The 21073-nt window shown below is 38.5% G+C and overlaps 1 protein-coding gene across 1 annotated transcript in view; it reads right to left on the bottom strand.

Moving 5' to 3' along the window:
* The window catches only part of khdrbs2 (KH domain containing, RNA binding, signal transduction associated 2), a 47744-nt gene extending 30458 nt beyond the window's left edge, over positions 1–17286 (bottom strand). The window contains exons 1-2 of the mRNA XM_034551248.1: positions 17196–17286; positions 6199–6326 (exon numbers count right to left, since the gene is read on the bottom strand). Of these exons, the coding sequence (XP_034407139.1) occupies positions 6199–6326; positions 17196–17286 (219 nt within the window). The remainder of the gene's footprint in view (positions 1–6198; positions 6327–17195) is intronic.
* Between the last annotated feature and the right edge of the window lie 3787 nt (positions 17287–21073).

Genomic DNA, 21073 nt, shown 5'->3' with positions numbered 1-21073 from the left:
TAGATGTTGTCACATTTCCAGTATGAATGGACTATGTACTGAAACCTTGCTTGATTGAGTTGGGTCATTGCATCGGTGGGGCAATTTCTAACATGAGTAGGCATTTATCTTTATTGTATCTCGTGAGCAGCATTGTGGCAGACAAAGTCATCAGACAAACACTGACTCAGTGGATTACCAAAGTGGAACTGTGAATCTATCATACAAATGCCTATTTTTTTATTGACACTCTGTACTCTCTACTGTATTCCGCTGTTATCGAAGGAAAACACCTTTCCACATGATAGGCCTTTCTTTTGGACACTGACATCTCACAAAAATGCAATTCCTCCTTGTGTAGAGCACAGCTGCTGCATTATTTAAAGGTCACAATAACACAAGACCAATAAGCTCCAAATTGGGGCATCCACAAGGATAATATACAATTGAATGTGTTGTAGGCTGTGTACTCTATGTGTCTGCCGAATTGATAGTTAAAGCACAGTATTACCCCACAGGTGTCAGGTCTGACCAAATGTTGTGTTAAACTCTGTTTCCCCCAATCTCCTCTCCTCATGTCTCTGTTATTCCCCTTTTGTTTTGTGATGCCATGTGCTCTGTGTTTTTCTCAGGCCGCCTCCAGACACCTCCCATGGCCACATCCCTGATTGGTGCACAGCTGTGGACAATCTGGCTCGTTAACACAAGCAGTATAACAACCCTGGTCCTGCAGGCCTGGGTTGTCAGTCCGTATTGTCTTCTGCCTCGGTAGTCGGCGGCACCATTCCGTAAGTCTATTCGTGGACTAAATCTCGCTCCTCTCGGGGTGTAGAGTACCTGTTCGATCCTCCTGCCTCCGGTGTCGATGCGCGGGACTTCACAACGTCGATCTGCCATCCCCCTGTGTCGGACCACGGGCTCCACACATTCCTGTCCTCACTTTTGGGTTCAATAAAATCTGTATACTGCCTCCTTTGGTCTTGCTATTGGGTCCAAACCTTGAACTCCCGTGACAACAGAGGTAATATTTTAAAAACCAGCTTGTTTAAATGTGAAAATAACAGAAATATGTCCTGTTTTTTTCTAACTAAATCGAAATGATTTTAATAAGGGCAGAAATCATCACACATTCTCAGGCACGCGCACACCGAGTAGTCCCAGCACTCGACTCAGACAAGCGGACAGTATCGGCCATTGAAAATCCATTTCATGCCCCAAGGTTATGAGATGCTAATCAAGTTGTCTCATTAAACAGCAGAGGATGCATTCTAGTTATGCGATAATGAAAATTACTATGCAGCTCAATCATATTTTTGCGATCTTGACGTACAATTTTGAGGCATCCGTAAGCACGCTGAGTATCATTTGTTTACTTGTCAAAAGTGCAGATGTCTTCTCACGTTAACCAAGATCACCTGTTTTCAAGGTTCCATCCCTTTTTCAGGAGAGATTAAAGAAAGCAATGGGAAGGTCACTGGAGCAGTGCGCCAAGGCCAACTTTCTTTATCTTGACAGGCTATAAAAAGACAACAAACCTAATGTCGATTTTACACGGAGTGGTGCACAAAACAAACAAACTGTCCCCTGTGAATGAAGCATACAACTAGGGCAAGTCTGTAACAAGATGCATCATCCCTCCAGGTTCTATCCAGCTGCTGCAGCTTCACCAAGTCGGATATTTCATCTGGTTTTAGTATCTAATCGACCAAATTCATACACCAAAAACATACTGTAAAAACGGAACTAACCTAACGCCTTTAACATTTAATGAGAAACTGTGGTAAAATACAGTTTTATTGGCAGGTTGGGTTCAGCATTAATCCTATTTTGAGTTCCTTTGTCAGCTCTCCAGCAAGTAGCTAACAATGAATGTTAGATGCTGACAGCTGAAAATGAATGCATTATTCAGTGTAGTGTGACATGTACAATATATTATTGGTTTACTGATGAATTGGGGGTGATTTTGAGAGAAGATAAAGTAGAAAAATACAATGTACCAATCATGATTTTACAGTTTTACTTTTCAGGAGAGCAGCTGAGAAGGAGATCCCTCTCCCAGGATGGGAAGTGCAATAGCTGTGTACCTAATGAACAATATTAAATCAGTCAATTCATATGGCATAAATTATATTTAGAATGGGAGTTTAGATCATGTAAAAAGTATTTCAAATAACAGCAGCAGTTGACATAACAGGATGATAAAGCAGTAAAAGTAATAATCGGTACGATAAAATTCTGTTATGGCATTGACATAATTGATTTGTTTGCTGTTGCCAAAATAAATTCGTATTTTGATACACTTTTTATTACGGCATATTCTGAAATATCACAGTCCTCTTTCTCTGACACAAAGTGTTTTTGTTACATTGTCACAAAATTGAATAGCATTAACTTCTCTGCGCAACTGAGATATTTATGGGCCTGCAGTATATTTGTTGATACCATCAATACAATTTTACCTAAAGCATGGAACTACATAATATGACAGAATAGACATTTTGACTTGTCATTACAGGATAAGCACATTAATTAACGAGACCTTAAATTATGGTGTGTCTGTAAGCCAACGTGCACAAAAACTAGCCAATGAAATGCATCTCTAATTAATGTTATTAACAACACCTGTGTTTGTCCTGCTATGCCATGTGTTCACTGAGAACACACTACAGTATGTGTCTGTCATTGGACCATAAAGAATGATTTCATCAGCACTGGTTGTTTCCCTGTTAGTCAACAATAATGTCATTTCGTCAAATCCGAAACCATGCGCAGAAATTCTCCCAAGTAATAATTTAATTACTTTGCATTTAATTACGGTGCAGCAAGATGGCAGATGTAAGCATGAATGAGTGCGGAAATGTTCTGTACCAATTTATGACATTTCATACTTTGTTACCAGTAAAAGTGAGACTGGACATTATTGAAATCACTGTGACACAAAGTGAAGTTCCACTATGAAATAAAATAAAACTGATTAGTTTTTGAATCTCTGTATGGCCTGAGAGTAAGAAGTCAAACACATAAAATATATGTTTTTCATATGTTGTTTATCTTTGTTCTAGCACAAAAATAACGTTTATTTTTTATTTTTTATCTGTTAAAGAGATAAGATGGATAAGATAAGTTATCTCTGTTGTCTGATCTGTCGTGCTGCTGTTAAACACCTTCTTGCAGGTGTAATGAATATGTTAACATGCAATCTTACACAGTGTTATCAGAAATTTAGGATAAATATATTCTCGTATTTTTGTCTAGTTTCCATCTGTCTGTGCCTGATTGTGTCAAGTATTGTCTAAAAATGTGTTTTGAACATTTGTGTGTGTGCTCCATTCGTCTCATTTTTCTTTTTCTCATCCTCATCAAAGAGTTGCTTCATGTGGCCAATTATCATTAACTGAAAGTGCAGCGTTACCAAGATGTAGGATAGTGGCACTGCAGCGTCTTGTGGGGTGCTAACTGTGCAATTAGGTCCTTCTGGACTGCACTGCTTACTTTGCACAGCCGGTACTACTATGTTCATGACATCGAACCCGGATATTGAGCCTGTGTATTTTGCCTGTGAAGTTTTCTGTTAATGACTCCAAGCTACACTGCTGTCATTAACAAGGAGTTGACGCAACTCAGTCGCCAGAAATAATGAAAATAAAATGATTGATTAGGTTCAGGCAGCAAAACTACTTGACTATGGTTAGAAAAAACATCACAGTTCGTGTTCAAATAATAACTTAGCAAAGTAATGTAACAACCGTAATAACGTAACTAGCGGTAATAAATATCAACCGCTGTTAGCGGACTTTGTGTAAAGTCAAAGTTTACTTTTGGTTTGGCATTTGAAGTATAACATCAGGATCAACCTCAAAAGATGCCACTCTCTACCTGGGAAGGCCTTGCTCAAAACCAAACAGCATGGAGAGAAAAATTTCATGAAGGAGCCACACATGAAAACAATCTCCGACAGTCAAACATCGGCAAAGAAAGGAGAGTGTGCCCATCAAAAAAGGCTCTCCCACGTTCCACTCCCAGCCCCTCACATCGATGCTCATGCTGCAACACAGTTTGTGTTTCCAGAATTGGTCTCTTCAGACGTTTGAAGTGCCACAATAAGGGTCATACTCGACTTTGAATGATCCTCATTGATGATGATGATGATGATGATGACTGCTTCACATCTGTCCTAACCCGAGTATGAACCATACTTTACAAACAGAAGTCTCTGGAAGAGCCATTCCCACAAATATTGTATTACTAGCTTTAACTCCAGTATAAGTTCAGGAACAATCAAAGTAGAAAATACTTTTAAACGAGAAATGTTATATGGACAGAAAATTCACTTTATGAGTCAAGAAAGACAATGGCAGACATATATCCATCCCTGAAACTCTCAATTGTCATTTTTTTATAGATTTAAAATCTATTTAATTGAGTGAGCAGTTCCTGAACACAGCTTAATTACTTTCTCAACGAATGATCCTGAGGAGGAAAACAGCAAATTGATTTCTATGGAGTGTCCTGAGGGGCTCACTGGGCTAAAGCACCCCGCCTGTGCTCCTGAGGAGCATTTAAATGTTGCTCTGCCCACCTGACATTCTCTTTTCTCTAGACTTTCTCTAATAAGGCCGACAAATCAGCTACTTTTAAAACATATGGCTGAAAATAAATAGCTGCAAGGTCATGAATCAAGATGTTGGGACAAGATATAACACACACAAAGGAACTTGACTTGAGAGTGTGCAGGACAATAACTACAAAATGGAAACTGTTTTTTGTTGAACTCCTTCACTGTGCAATCAAACCTGCAGCGACAACAAGAGGAAAAGTGACCAGAAGTGATTCATTTCAAAGAAATGCCTTGAGACAAAAAAGTGTCAGAGACTTTGGAAGCAGAGAGATGAGCAGCAGTCAACGATAAATGTTTAGGATTTTAGGAGAAGAGAGTTGATGATGATGATGATGATGATGATGATGATGATGATAGCAATATTGTTGCAAACTGACAGCAAAGAACAGAACCTGCAGGTTGTATATGATGGGATGCGCTGGCAAGGTCACACCAAAACCTATGATCAGATTTAGTGGACTGAAGTTTTTTTTGGCATCCAGAAAATATGGCGTAGATAGTGAAACATACACCTAAGGACACAATGTAACAACACAGAAGTGGCCGTTTAGTTTTATGGGACCTTAAAATATTTATTTGTTAGCTACTCATGGATGCCAATATAGCCTTATTTACTTTAAAACCCGTAATGAAAAGCAGTTGCAGTGATCATCAATTCACGATTCTGATAAATAAATAACAATTTAAAAATGGAATGGAATAAATCATCATATATGTGAAAGTTAATCATGTCTATTTTTCAGATAAGAATTAAAATGGTTTGAAATAATCAAAAGATAAAAGTCAGTTTGCAACATTGTATAATGGTCTGGACGCAGATATAGACTGCATTTAAAAGAACAAATTCAGTAAAGCATTGAAAATAATTATTACAGTAAAGAAAACTACTCCATAGTGATCTGTCTGTCTTCACAGTTATGACACGAATGCTGTATACTGTACTAGCAGAGCGGGACAAAAATCCATATACTATATTGAAATACATTCTTACAAGCTGTGTTGCTACACAGATGCTATTATTGTCGGCTGCCCGTTGTGTTGCCTGAATGTATGAATGCAAACTCAGCGGAGATGGAAATCCTTGATTACAGTGGCAGCAAAGCCTTTTGGTTCTCTACAAGCAGCTGCGTGTTGTCACTAAGCTGCCTGATGGAGCAGCCTCATTAGGCTGCATTTCAAACTTTGTCACTCCTGACATTTCATAAGTCAGAATAAGGCGTATCGTGTCACATAGTGATTTATGGTCAGTGTTCTCACTGTACCATCGAGTGCTTTAGTGCACCAAAAACTTAGTTTTTTTTGATGACTACATCAAAATATGCGACACTCTCTGGTGAGTTTCTATTAGCCTTGTTTGAGGCTTCGGGGTATTTTCAGTGCCAAAAGCATTTGTGGAAAGAGGTGAAGCAACAGTGTGCAGACTACACCAAGAGTCCCCATCCACCGATTGACAACTAACATTAATGATTAATTAATACAACACACAAACACGCACACAAATGTTTAGTGTTTTTGGGATTAAGCCCTTGCATCTTGCATCTTGCATCTTGCATCTTTTTGCACGTTTTTTTTGTCCAAGATGTGGCTGTTGTGTCTCTTACCTTTGGATACTGTTGGATTGGAATGAGAACTCTTTCAGACAGCTTGATATTTTTGTTGCTGATGATATCTAGGTATTTCTTCGTGTCATCATCTTTTCTCAATTCATCGCCTTCATTCTTTTCAATCTCTGCAGAAAAACAATATACAAAAAAAACAGATAAGATCATTAGTTTGTTATGCAACTGAAAAGGCATCAGTCAACATCTACTGCAGCATGACAAACAAAACAGGATGGGGACACTTAGAGCGGCATTTAACTATGCATTGCAATATTTTGCTGATTATTCTGTGCCTGTAAATATGCTCACATTGCAAACTCTAATGATATGAGATTATCCCGCAGACTTCTGATACGTCCTTTTGTATCGGTCCCCATAATCTCATGATCCAGTGATTCCCCCAAAAAATAACAACAGAGGCAAACAGTCACACTCAGCTCATTGTGCCTCACTTAGATACAAACTGAGCTCTTGAGGGATGTTAGCAGCCCCTGATCCCCACACAGCACGGGTCTTGCACAGAGGGCTTATTCAATTTCTTTTCAAACTCTCTATGTTATCGGTGAAAGTCAATTGTGATGGTTAAGATTGGATCTGTGAACTCTCATATCAAGATCATATTTGCAAATCATTGGTTCCAATCAAACTGCGGTATTCCTTCTATTAATTTTTCAAATTGGCCCAATCGTGCTCTTGTGTGTCTCTAGCCTTAAGGCATTAAAAATGAGATGAGAGGTGAATATTAACGAGCGGTTTAACTTGAACGGGAAAACCCTGAACAGTGTTATTTCTTGATTCATTCATTTCACAGCACTTGAGCTGAACCACTCGCAACACGTTAAGTGCTCCAGAAATTAAGCTATCTGTTGTCCACCACGCAGGAATGCTTAATGAACACCGGGTGGAGGATTATCAGGCTGCAACACACTGGCTGGACAATAAAAGATGTTCCTGAACAAGACTGAGAATGAGTCACTGACCGCCCCTGAGCAGCTATTTTGAAACTCAAGAGTTCATTTAGTCTGGAGCACTTCCCCCTTATCTGAGCTCTCAACAGCCAGTGGACACAGCTCTCCCCATTTGGACGTTTCATTCCAGTGCAGAAGTTCAGACAAATAAATTGCTGAAGCTGTTGTATCTATGAACAACATATTTAATTTGAGGTAATGCATTTCTCTGTTTTTCTGTTCACGAGGACAGTAGGTTGATAAAGGACGGAAACGCAACTAAAAAATGACGGAATCCACCTTAAAATCCATGTTGCATGTCTAAAATGTGACAAGTTATCAGTTTGTGTCGAAATGATATTGCTTTCCCAGCGAAAGGTCCTTCTGAGACTTTTCCTTGACGTGACCTTCTGGACACCCATAACTCCATCTTAATGATCCAGGTAGCTCCAGGTCGTTCCAACATTCACCCCCTACCTCATGACCAGTGGTTTCATTTTTACTCAATACATTAATGTTCATTTGTTTGATTTTGCTATTGTCTGTGAAATCACCGAGACAAATCTCCCAATAGCTTAAAACGCAATGATTTCTTGCAGCGTGACTCAATCTCTCTGATTGTGCCTGATTATCAGAGGGAGATCATTTAAAATGGAATATGCTGTCTTCACTTTGTTGCAAACGGTTTCTCTGTGAGATGACTAAAACTAAAGCCACACGACTTCCAAAAACCACAGAGCGAATCAAAATGGGAGAGTGGAAAAGGATGAATGTTTAAAAATGTTATCAAGTAGAAGTAATTGCCAGATGAAGGAGCCTTAATAACTAACTAATATTTTCTAAAGAAAGAACTCTGTGCACTTCTTTTCAGGCGAGCTTTCTGGATCCACTTAAATCCGACACTATACTATTGTCAAATCGCTCAGACTTCTGTCAAAGCTATACTAATAAGTGAATGTCCATGTCCCACAGTGAGGCTGGACTGTATCAGGTGAACTCAAACCATTGCTCTGCCTATATACTGTACCCCAAACACCTTTTATTTCCATCCATGCGGCGGACTGAAACCTGCTTATGTGACACTTTACACAAGACGGGTGTCCCAGGACAGCAGGGGCTTACACAATGTGCTTTTATGAAATATTCTTGCCTGAAGAAATAAATCAAACACAACCTGTGTGTCAACACACATTTATCTTTAACTACATCTGCTGTATATATAGTAACCAGGGGCCTGTATGGTGACAAGCTAAAACTACAGTATTCCTCAGGAGGAGAATATGTATTTAGCCATGCTGGCGTTAGGGCTCTGCAGATGTCAAAGTTGGTCCGCGCGTCCAACACAGACTGAAATATCTCAATAACTACAGAATGGATTTCCATAAAAGGAGGTACAAACATTCCTGGTACCCAGTGGAGGAATTGCAATGACTTTGGTGATCTCCTGACCTTTCCTCTCGTGCCATAATCAGGTCAGAAATGTAATTTGTCAAATATGTTGGTTCGTGAGTGACCTGCAAAACTATCTTATCAACATCAGCTGTACTGTGTGTTTAGAGCTAATAAGCAAATAATGGTGGGCGTGTTAGCACGATGACATTAGTGATGAGCTCAAAGCATTGCTGTGTTTCAATACAGCATCATAAGACTGTCCACTCAGGAAGGACGACAGCATCAGTCGTTACGGCAAACAACCGGAAACAACATATACTCATGTTCCAGTGGCAAATCCTTCAAGCAGCGGCAAGAATTATCGACAAAGGAAGAAGTAGCGTAATATGGTTATGTAGCCACAACATCGACATACTGAAAAGATGTGGGTGGATGGATGAGTCAACAAAACATTTGACCTGATACTTCCGATCAGAAAAGGCTTTTGTGTTCATCATTGTAGAGGCAAAAGTATGTTTTGTTCTTAAATTGCGAGGACTTGTTGCTTGTGAGAGTTTTGGTCATTTGAGTACGTCATCATGTGTGTTTGATTGCCGTCAAAGAAAGCTCCTTTTGATTTGAACTGATTGTGGTGCTCGTGGTAAAGTGCAGTTCTGGGTTTCATCAAGCATCGATATCCTCAATGGTTCGTTCTGGTCTTCAGCGTGTTGAAGATCATTTGTTCTGGGCGATGTTTCCATTGTGAAGTGTTCCACTTTCAACATTTGAATAAAGTAATGATGTTCTTCAATCCCGTGAAGATGATTATACATAATAGAAAACACCTTTATCCTAGTATGCAGTCTGCCAGTGAAGACAGAAGAAGATTGTGTGTGAAAGAATGAGAGACACTCAGAAAATGAGCTTACAATATATACATATACAAACGTTCACAGCAGTATCATCATTGTCAAATATAAGGCAGAGAGCGACGAAAGCCTAAAGATCAGAGGAGGGAGAATGTACTTTGAAGGTCAGTGGTTTCATTCCTCACACAAGATGAAAAAAAATGTCATTGGGTGAAGTAAATGAGTGAGAGTATTCTGGTCCTCTTGATCCTCTCTGTGACGCTGCCCAAAACGGCTTCAGCAGGAGTTGCTCAGCGGCCAAGAATGAAAATAAAACCAACAACTGTGGTTTAACTGGGCAGCTACCAGAAAAATGTGTGCAACTGTACATGTTTTGCTGTAAAATAGAAAATGTGCTCAGTCAGCTTGCTAAGGCTTAAGCTTAAATGCATCTGCGTTGGTCTGTATGCAGCAACACAGCATCAGCATTGACCGTTGAACCGTTTGAAGTTCCTTTAGCCTGGACCCTTAAAACATGTTCATTTATGTACACTAAACTTTACAGTCATTTGTTTATATTAGAAATGTAGACATCCGATTTGGTTGTCTTTTTACAGTCTACTGTCTTTTAACAGAGCCCTTAAAAAATAGGCCCCTTATTTCATCAGCTTGTGGCTCTAAATAGATATTTAGCTACAAACCAGATATTCTTGATGAGCCCCAACGAATGAAAATGCCATTGAGATTTGCCATGGATACACTTATTGTGATGGACTGTGTTGCACTGAACTTTCACAGGCTAATATCCACTCGAAGCTTTAATATAGTTTGCTAAAAATAAAACATAAATGTCCTACAATGTTTGAGCCCCTGCCAGCACAACATGCAGTTCAATAACATCAGAAGGAGGAATGAGAGCTGCACCGTTTGTTGGAGATAATATGTTTACTGCTCAGCTGTCTCTCCTCACATCGTAGCTTTATTGGATTTCGGTTGTTGTTGTTTGCCAAACAGTCCGGGCTACTAAAGCATCCACTTTGTTTGTAAAATGTGTATGCTTACTTTCCAGAGATGATGTCGGTGAGATCAAATTGTCTCTCACACTTCTGGGGGTTGATGTTGTTTTGATGGGTCAACTGAGAAATGTGGATCCAGAGAGAAATCACACACTAAAATACAGTCACACAGTGATTAAAGAAGTCCAAACAAAATGAATTAATCCAACATAGGTTAGATTTGTCCCCATATCGTTGCACTGAAATGCCACACAGGGATTTGATGAGATGAAACAGAGCATGACGATGAACCTTGTCACACCCAACACAGCAAACCCAGGATGTCCTGATATCTGACATGTAGTCAGTGTAGACAGATAATGCACACAGTAAGCATCATTTGCTTTTTTTCTCTCGGCTCACCTTTTGTTTTGCAAAACTGGCTCAAAGACAGGAAACCTTGAACAACCTACAAACTGTAGGACGAGCTTTAAAGAAACACTGCAGATATTAAATAGCTAAAGAAAAAACCTGTTTGAACTACCCACTTCTATCTGATTTAGTTGCTGGGAGTTGTGTTAAGTTACAGCTGAACTCCACTTGTTTGTTTTTGTGCTTTCAATAAAATGAACCCTAAACATGTTTGGACTGTTAATTTAGAGAGTCACTATATTGTTGGTTGTTATTAAAATACTCATCCAAAATTGATTAACACAGTGCAACCAAATGTCAATAAAGAATTGAATAGTTGATATGCTTTATTGAACTGTGGGCAGTTCCACCAACTACAATGAGAGCTCAAATACAAAGGCTTTGTTGAGTGCTGCCATTAGCCTCTAGACAGCTAAATTATTCACTGATTTCTTTTCCCGAATGAATGGTATATCTATTCCGACCCCACAATGGGAGCAAAAATGAATCAATCGCATACCTCTCCAATACCTAATTGTTTGTCAACATCAAACACAGAAAGAGGTAGGTGATAGAGTAGACCAGGTGTGGAGAATAGACCAGACGTGCAATTAGCTTTTGTCCTCTTTCACTCTGGTCTCATGAATGTAACTGCATGGGGTTGGAAATATACACGATGCTTGGGCCGCATGCTGTTTATGTGTTTTTAACTGAGCTGCTCTGAAGCAAATTACATTCAGCCGTTGACACTGATAAAGTATTACATCTTCAATGTAATTATAATACCATCTTAAAATTCTCTGCTGAATGTGCGATGGACGGTGAAGTAAAACAGTATTAACAAGCACATTATGCACAGTTTAATCATGATGGCATTTCAATAGTAATCTATTTACAACTACTTACAAGCCAGACAAAATGGAAAACTTTGGTACACAACATGGTCATGATCCTATATGTAAATAATAATGAAAGAAATAAAAATATGTACATATAAGATCTGTTTCTCTTTATTATGTACAATATGTGTATTATAAGATCTTTGTATTTTATATATATACAATGCAATGTTTATATATTATACGAGTGACCTCTAAATATAATATAAACCTATTTTTTATTTCTATGTGTTTAACTTCTGGTCCACTTTTAAGCCGATGGGCATGAAACAGTACAACAACTACTTCTGCTTTCTGTTAACTGCTTGATGTGTCCCTTGTACACATTATCTTACAGTTTGATTAATTTGGCAAATGGGGGGAGATACGGCTTTAAAAATTAGAAAATGGGCATCAGGTAGGGGCTGGATAAACAGACCAATTCAATATATTTTGTATGGCTGAACACTTTCAATCAAAATATTCAGAAAGAAAGAAGGCACGGACGCTCTCTTCAGTCCTATTGATGTTAGTTGCCAATTTTCAGTAAAGGCCCATGAATGAGATGTATCTGCAAATTGTTCCTCTCCATTATTTGAAGTGTTTCGTGGGTTATTGGATTCATTTTAGTTGGTGGTTATGCAATGTATTAGTTTTCGTTGTTCAATTAATATATGTTTCATATATTTCATTAGTAAGACACATTATTTTCTTGCACAGTTGTATTTGTGGAAAAAAATATACAGCCATGATCAACTGATTTATTCTTTGATTGATTTATTAATTTGTTCCTTCATGATCATTATGTATCTCTTTTTTACTGTTCTAATTGTGTTCTAATCTGGCATCCTGCTCCCTGTAGCACCTTATTTCCTTGTCTGATGGGACAATCTGTGTAAATGTAATTACTGGTATGTTGGATGAAACAGCACATTAGCCTCCATCAGCATGTGTTGGTTTAATAATTAGGGTACCACTCCCTTCAAATCCGTCATTAACAAGTGCATGGAAAGGTATTTATTAAACACATTCAAATGTAGCCACAGTATCTGAAAAGACGACAAGCGTCATAGAGACAGTAATTTACCTTTATCCCTCTATACTATATGTCACCTGCACTTTGCTCTGTTTTTTCTAGTTTTTGTTTTATTTCTTCTATTTCTTTATTCGACCTGTCCTGTTGTCTGTGAACATTCGAGCGGCACAGTAACATAATCTGAAATCATATAAATTGTCTGAGTGCTGCTGTATTGGCTTGTCCTCTCATTTCAGTTGCTTAAACTGCGCACGACCTTGGAGTCTAATCTTATTCGACCTATATACTCATTATAAGTCACTCTTGGTAAGAGCGTCTGTAAAATACCTGAGAATGTAATGTAATGTATCACTTTTCTGAAATATAATTTTGGTGTCCTTTTGATAGGTCACACCACATGGGTTGTTTTATCTGTTGCTATGAGCTGGGTCACTGCTGGATACTGAGCAGGCCATAGTGGATACACTGAATATGTGAGCAACAATTGATCGATAAGGGAGGAGTAGATTAAATGCAATCCATTCCTAGAAGGAGAATTGCACTCTGTGGTCATCCAAATTAATCGTAGGAAGGCACGATTTTTTAATAGAAGTTCTACCTTCCTGGCTAAGCCTCAAAGTGTTGATGAAAGCCTCCTGTTATATGTCTTTGTACATTGATTGTATTATGCTCCATGCAGAAAGCAGCTACTCTGAAAGCCTTATATATTCCATGTATAGATTAAGATTTATACCTCCTCAACAGTCACTCATTGGAGCTTACTATCTCAATATCTAATTACAGCCCTTCATTATTCCCTGACTCAAACTAAGGCTAAAACAGTTGCAGAGCATCACACTGGTTGATGCATTGTCCGATTACTTTAAATTAAATTAGAGGGTCATTGCCCAAAAATGTGGTGTGAGCTTGTTTGTGACTGAGCATCTTCATCAGTCTAGAGGAGTGGTTCTCAAATGGGGGTATGTGACCCCCTGGGGGTACGTGAAGGCACTCCAGGGGGTACGTGAGATTTAAATATATCTATATATTTAAAATGAGCATCCATTAAAAAATCCTTTAAAAATAGTTATTTAATAAATATTCAATAAAATATAAATGTAAGTTCATAAACTGAATTGTATATATTCTATATTAAATCAGACACTGATGGCACAATGCTGCATATTACATATTTTTTTCAACCCAAAATGCTTTGCACTGGTCAGGGGTACTCGGCTGAAAAATATATTTTACAGGGGGTACATCACTGAAAAAAGGTTGAGAACCACTGTTCTAGAGTATGTGGACCTGATATTTACATAATACGTGCAAGCAGAAAGCGACCAGTGCAGTAATTAACTGCTGGTTGTTTCCCCTCTTTCTATGTTTCCTCTTGTGTATAAACATGAGAACCACAAGAAAGTGCAGCACAGTTCTCAAAGGAAAACGTGTGCTTGCAAAATGGCTAAAAGCAATGAGAAAATGGACACAGATACAAACGTATGTGTTTGGTGAATTGAAAAGGTTGTGAGCTCAGACAATGTTGTGTTTCAAGACAAAGGCAGTTCAAGTTTTAAATATTTAACTTAATGGGCATTAAACTGGCAAAAGTGTGAAGTTGCGCTTGTGAAAACACCGTAAATTTAACAGATCATGCTCTTTTACGTTTTACTTACCCCCTCCATATCTATACACATCCTTAATTCAGAGAAGCCGCCATCCTTCGCATCTCATGCAGATTTGTTTTAACTATCATTACGCTTAGCAGCCCATGTGAGGGCATTTAAGATATTACATATCCTTCCAAAATGTTTCATGATAATGTAAACTAGATATTGTGATTGCAAAAGAAATGTTGAGAAATTTCCCCTCTAACCTAAAATGGGAAACATAGCACACACCAGGTTCTTTTTTCTCAACCATTATCTCACATCTGCTTCCATGTCTGCTTTTCTTTTTCCCTTGTTAGGAATCCAATTTGTTTCCATTGCATGCCGGGAACATGGCGTGTAGGAAAACCACTGGGATCCATTAAAGGCTTCCTTTTCTTGACTCTCCTTGTCTCAACCCACTTTTTAAAAAAAATGCACTGTTATTAAGTCAAAGGTAAATTAGGGTGCAACACATGAAGGAACAAATGATGAGCAATTAATGAGCAATCATTAAGCAAATGTTACATTGAAATAAGCTGTATTTGTGTCCAAAAGGGAGCGGTTTGGGGCAGAAAATGGAAACACTGGTTAACAACTAATAGAGGTTTATACATGCTGTGTTTACAGTCTTATATATTATACAAAGTTATTTTACAATTACTCCCACTATCAAAGGAAACGAGAAGCTCTGAAGGAGAATGATCCCCACCCACCCCCTAGAAGTGCTTTGTCCCAAACAGCTTTAAATCTGCTCAAGAAAAAAAAAAAAATTTTTTAGAGGTAACAACATTTAAACACATATTCACTTCTTAAATATGGAGCTGTTAACTGAAACCATGGTAATTCCATGCCATACTGTTTATAGTGCACAATGTGAATAATGCAGGATTAAATGCGTTGCTACTCACTGATACATAGCTGTGAATGTATAAATCCATAAATGGCAGTGTATCTTGCAGTCCACTGATATGTATGATTCTGTATTATCTATGAGCATAGACTGACAAAAATGGTATCAACTGTGGGAAAGTGGTTAAAATCACAGAGTATTTCATATGCTGCCCACAGATGATTATGTTGAAAATGTTCCTAGTTGACAATACGAGACAGTCTGAACTGACAGTTTATTATAACGATTTTCCACTATTGTGTATGATGCATGCTGTTCTGTGTCACCTTGTTAACTGGATACATGATTTTCTATTGCAATGTGTTATTGTCTATTGCAGTGTATTGTATTTTTGTATATTATACTGTATTGTGGAATACCCTGGACATTATGGGGGAACTGCACTGTTATTAATTCACCAAAAAAATTGCTTTAACTGAATGAAATAAAGACATAAAGAAAATGCATTACGCATTACACATATAAACATACTAGTTGCTGTTCACTGTGGATATGGTAATGTTATTTTTTAAGTTTTAATCCTGGCTATGTTAGTCAGCCTCATGTAGATTTGGCCCACTGCACTGCACTGTGGGACTGATGATCCCATCTGCATCACAGTTAGCAACAAGAGTGGGACTGTCAGGTGTCTCATCAACACATTTCAACAGGAAAGCTCAAGGGCCAGAAAACACCAGAGCACACCCTGTCTAATCAGAGCATATTAAACCAACACACAGTTGCACTAGACTGCTTTTAACAAGCACGTCAGAAACTGTTAGCATACATACATATATATCAAATGGATTGCAATAAATGGTTGTTTCACAGCTGATAATTTGTTGATGGTTTACAGCCAACATATGAGAGCATTATACAGTAAGTTAAATTTGGTGATTTTTTATCTTTGTTTTAATACAAACTATGGGACCAAGGGCTTTCCTGTGCGTCTTCGAGTGTCCTGTAAGCCCACGTGAGCGAGACCCCATTTGGGTCTATGACACTACATCCACTCATCCATTCACCAAAGAAAAAGGCACATCACTCAAACCGTCAGAGCACTATAGTCTGTAGACTAGACCAAATGAGCTGAACTGAGTTCTTGTGTAAAGGGACACATTCTCAGTATGTGAACGACACCAAGGATTCCTGCTGTATGCAGAACGGCTGCAGGTTAAAGCTGTTTATACTGCCTTGTTAGATATACTGTAACATTAAATATAAAGACTGTAGAACATTTGTCTCAATGGCGTTAAGTCCTCTCTGTGACCTTGATGACAGTTATCAGTTACCATAAGTAGTGATATAAAGAGAAGGTGTGTGTCATGCTAAACTGCATTCACTTAAATTGTGTATTAAAAGTAGAGTTCTAGGAAATATAATGTTTGGTCAGTGGGCTTAATTTTGAATCAAGAAAACTCAAGGCGCATGTCAGATTTGCTGAACAAAAGTCCTTTCTGAGAAAAATGCAGCTTTTTTTGATCAGATAAATATGTTACAATTCTGATGGTATATACCAAATAGACAAGAGCTGGCAATAATACACTCAGGTTACAGCACTATTACATTATAGTGCCGTTAAATGTGACCTTTCACCCTTTTTATCCTGTAGAAATGCTCTGTGAACAGTTTAAGTTCCTTTTCTGAATGTTGTGTGCCAGAGGTTGACCTTGGAGGGCAGTGAGGTGACGACGCTTTGACTTGACACACACTTTACTTTCTGTGCTCACTGCATGTCTTCCCCCGATGGTAGAAAACCTCAGAAAAGTTCTGCCCTGGACCCAAAGAGCTGCTGCCTCCATGAAACACACAGCACATCAAGCAAGCATTAAGTCAAGGGCAATGTGTTGAAATAAGCTCAAATTCGGTCAATGTACTTTCCCGAATTGCAACGCAATTGTGTTTTCAGTTGCAGCGAACAGGGTGAACGCCTTTAGTAAATAACTGTGCAAAGCTCAGAGTCGATCACACTTGAAGAATAGCGGACTTACCTTCTGCAAGTAGACGCACCGCGTGCACAAAGGAGGGGTCCAAGCTGTTTTTCTCGGCCGCCAGTTCAGGTAAGTACTTCTCTGGATGCATTATGCCCACAACGGACCTCTTCACCGTGCTGAGCGTCGGGATGCAACTATAAACCTTCCTGCTCCTGCTTTTTTTGGGTATAGCTTCAGTCTAGAAATGTACCAGCGCCACAAGCAAAAACCCCCAAAAAGAAAAAAAAGAAAAAAAGAAAACTAATGGTCCCGGTGTCTCCGATATGCTTGACTGGAGCTTGAGATGTGATTCAGAGGTGCGAGCGACTGGAGGTTGACTTGTGATTCAGAGGTGTGAGCCGCCGCTGCCTGCTGCCTCTCCTCGGCACCCCGCCAGACTCTCACAATCACTGGGGCTGCGGCTCGCGCTGCTCCCCGCCCCTCAGCATTATTATTGGCCATATTGTGGGACAGGCGCTGCTGCAAAACAAAGGCGATCCCCGCTGAGTGCATACCAATTGGGCGATGTGCTCGGAGGGAGTGGATGCAACAACACAAAAGTTGAGATGTGCACTTTGGTTGGGGCTGACATTGGTCCCATGCAAAAAAAAATCGTACTCCAAAATGTGAGATTCGATTGTTTTACTGAAAGTTGTATGCATGCGGGGATGAAAATAATCCCCTATGAAAAATAAGTAAGACACTCTAAGACAGGCTACATTTGAGAATAATATGCACCACCACTACAAATAATGTTTGGCTCTAATTGGTTTGAACAGAATATAGGCTTATAGCTATTGCACCATCAAAGGTCACAGCACAGTAGTGCTGGTCTCATTGTCTGTAGGGCCATATAAAAGCTATCAGTGTAGCTTGAATTATAGCTCATATGATAACTTTGATTGTTGCTATAGCAGTAATGTCATAGCAATAAAGACATGTATTATTAAATGAGTTTGATTGAGCCGAAGCAAAAGTATACAGTGGCCTACTAGAATAGCTTGTACCCGCAGCAAACCGTGACAGGTGTACTATGTACTGTGTGCTAGCAGTGTAACCCAAGGGACTAAAACACAGGCATAGTTTATGTGTCGCTGTCCATGGTGCTAAACACTGCCTGGATGGTTTTGCACATGTGGAGAATGATAATTTGTGTTTGCATTACTGATACTCGAACTGAAAACGTACCACGATAATAAACAACATTAGGTTATTCCTTTCCTTAATAGTAATTGTGTACCTTATTTTCAAATGGTTTAATCCTATCGTTCTTGTGTCTTCGAGGTCTTTCGAGAAAAACATTGCACCTATACAGGTTAAAAGACCTGATCTTCTCCAATGTGTCCACAATCCAGAAAGAAATTTGACTGTATTATTATTGAGTAAATTCCTGTTTGGCTTCTTAATTGGAAAGCTCTGCAAAAACGTACAAAATGTCCATCGTTTTTTAATGGTTTTCTTTTTGCTATGGTGATTCACTTTGGTAAATGTATAACACGTTTGAGATTATCCCTCCCCTTACTTCTCACTCTGGTAGCATTTGTAATCCCATGTCAGTGTTATTTTGTTTAAATCTCAATAAAAGCATGGTCAGACAAAAGAAAGTATTTACAATGTTGCATATTTGCTTTATTTGTCCAGTAAAACCGTGCAATGTGTGACAAGATGCTCAGCAGACCACCTCACTGTTTGTTAGTTGGGTTTCAATATAAGAGTCAGAATAATGTAAATGCCAACCTCATATCCTATAAGGACTCAAGGAGTCAAGAAGAGCATTTCTGCTTGTGTGAAGTGAATTATATTACACGAGGAGTTTCAATGCCAAGTGAATGCTTCATTAGGTCTTTATGAAGCAACGTCAGTGTGTCAGCAGTGTAAGCATGCATCGCGTATGAAACGCCTCTCTTGTCTTGTAGCTCGGAGATTGACTTGCATCCTAAAATCATCTTCAGCGAGACACACAGGCTGCTTTACTTTACTCACCATTCAATATGAGTAGAATTGGCTGGTGAAGGACCAATTCTAGCTCCACTTGACCTTTAGAGATGACTGGCTGCACTGATCAGAATCATAAAGACTGTGGGGAGACTACAGGCACTGGTGTTAAGGGAATAAGAGTCCATTTTCATGTTCTTGTCAATATGCAGTAATGAGTCACTGCATTTGACAGTACAATCTAACAATGTTCTACCACAGTGATATCGATGGAACATATTAATACAAAATGTATATTATTTTAAAGTTTGCTGTGGATGTGCACATAACTTTATTCTAAATCTAGTTGTAGCTACAGTGGGTGCCTGTTGTCATTACTCCTTAAAGTTATTTGAACTATGTCTTTCATTTAACCAATATTGTTTCTTGGAACTAAACAAAGGGGATGAAGATACTATACAGTTAGTTTGGGAAACTAATCCAATGTACGTAGGAGTCAGAATACCTAGAATACCCTTTATTTCCACTATACATCTACATATATCGATATTCTGTCATATTTGGTATTATAGCTCTTGTTAATTGCTTTTTCTGCTCATTTCTGAAATGACAAGCAGGCCTAGGAGCCACTATTGATCATAACTTGCATGTCCTCATCATTTATTTTTACGATTAACAATTAATGTCTCTCTGAAATAAGAAACCATTTTATTCTTCAGCTTGATAGCCTTAAATACGTGACTGAGCCCATGACGACCAGTCCTGTCTTTACACTTCATGCTTGCTGAACATTCATTGATTTAATTTGATCAAATGAAATGATGAGGATGACAATCCTGTCACTTTTACTACTGGCTACTAATGATGACTGTGACGGTAAATTAGGTTTAATCTCGTAATCCTATGGTATGGTGGTGCATTTAGACTAAAGCAGGCAGACTGAAATAATATCAGGAAACAAACACACTCATTGTGCTAAATGTGGATAAGAAAATAGTTTGTAGAGAAGAGGACTTAAATCAGAATGCCGCATGTCACTTTGGACAAAGAGGATTGTGACTGACACTTTTTTTAAAACTTAGACTCTGTATTATTACTTAAATGATTCAATATTTCAACTTGCATTCGATGTATTTTACTGCACTCTAGTGGTCAAAGGGCAACATTACATATTTCACTACTTCACGTAGTGCAGATCAGCCTTTCAAGGGTTTAGTTTTTAAAAAAAAAATATTTTAATTAAAATGTTGGAGTTGCAGAGTAACTAATACTCTTATCTCAAATTACCAGAGTATCTAAGGTGTACTTTAAGTCTGACCACATTTGACAGCCTGCTTAAACCCCTGCTATTTTGTGTGGCCTTAGTGTTTATCTCTTTTATTTGGTCTTTTGTTCAGTTTATACATCAGGATTGCCTCTAAATTTATAAACTTGTTTCTTTTATTCAATATCTTAATGTTTTTCTCAAATATTCTTTAAAGTTTAAATATCTGTAAAGCCCTTTGATTTAGGAATTGTGCTATCAAAATTAATTTCACCAATGCACTTGACTTTATTATTCATTATTCAGTGTGAAGATGAAGGAAAGCTGATGACTGTTTACTTGTTTCTTTTGGCACAATTAAAGGGTTGGTGCGGCTTTGGTTTTGCATGCAGTTGACCTAATTTTGTGTGTGCTAACTTTAATTCATGCGTATCAGTAAAGACACAGGCTCTCATCATGCGTGGGAATGGTGATGACCAAGTTTGCTCTATAAATATTGCATTTCCTGCCTGAAGCCCCAGACACAGATGAGTTATTTGTTTGAAGTCACAAATACCACACACTCACAGAATAAGGAATTTCACTGTTTTATTTCCATATAAATTGGTAACATATATTAAAGGTGAAATGAAATGAAGGCAAAATATTTGGTAGAACAAAATCATCTCTCACACAGAAGGATGCACAATATCCGATG

This window comes from Cyclopterus lumpus, chromosome 15, assembly GCF_009769545.1.
Source record: "Cyclopterus lumpus isolate fCycLum1 chromosome 15, fCycLum1.pri, whole genome shotgun sequence".
NCBI lineage: Eukaryota > Metazoa > Chordata > Actinopteri > Perciformes > Cyclopteridae > Cyclopterus > Cyclopterus lumpus.
The sequence above is the reverse complement of the archived record's forward strand: the minus strand, read 5'-3'. Positions and strand labels throughout refer to the sequence as shown.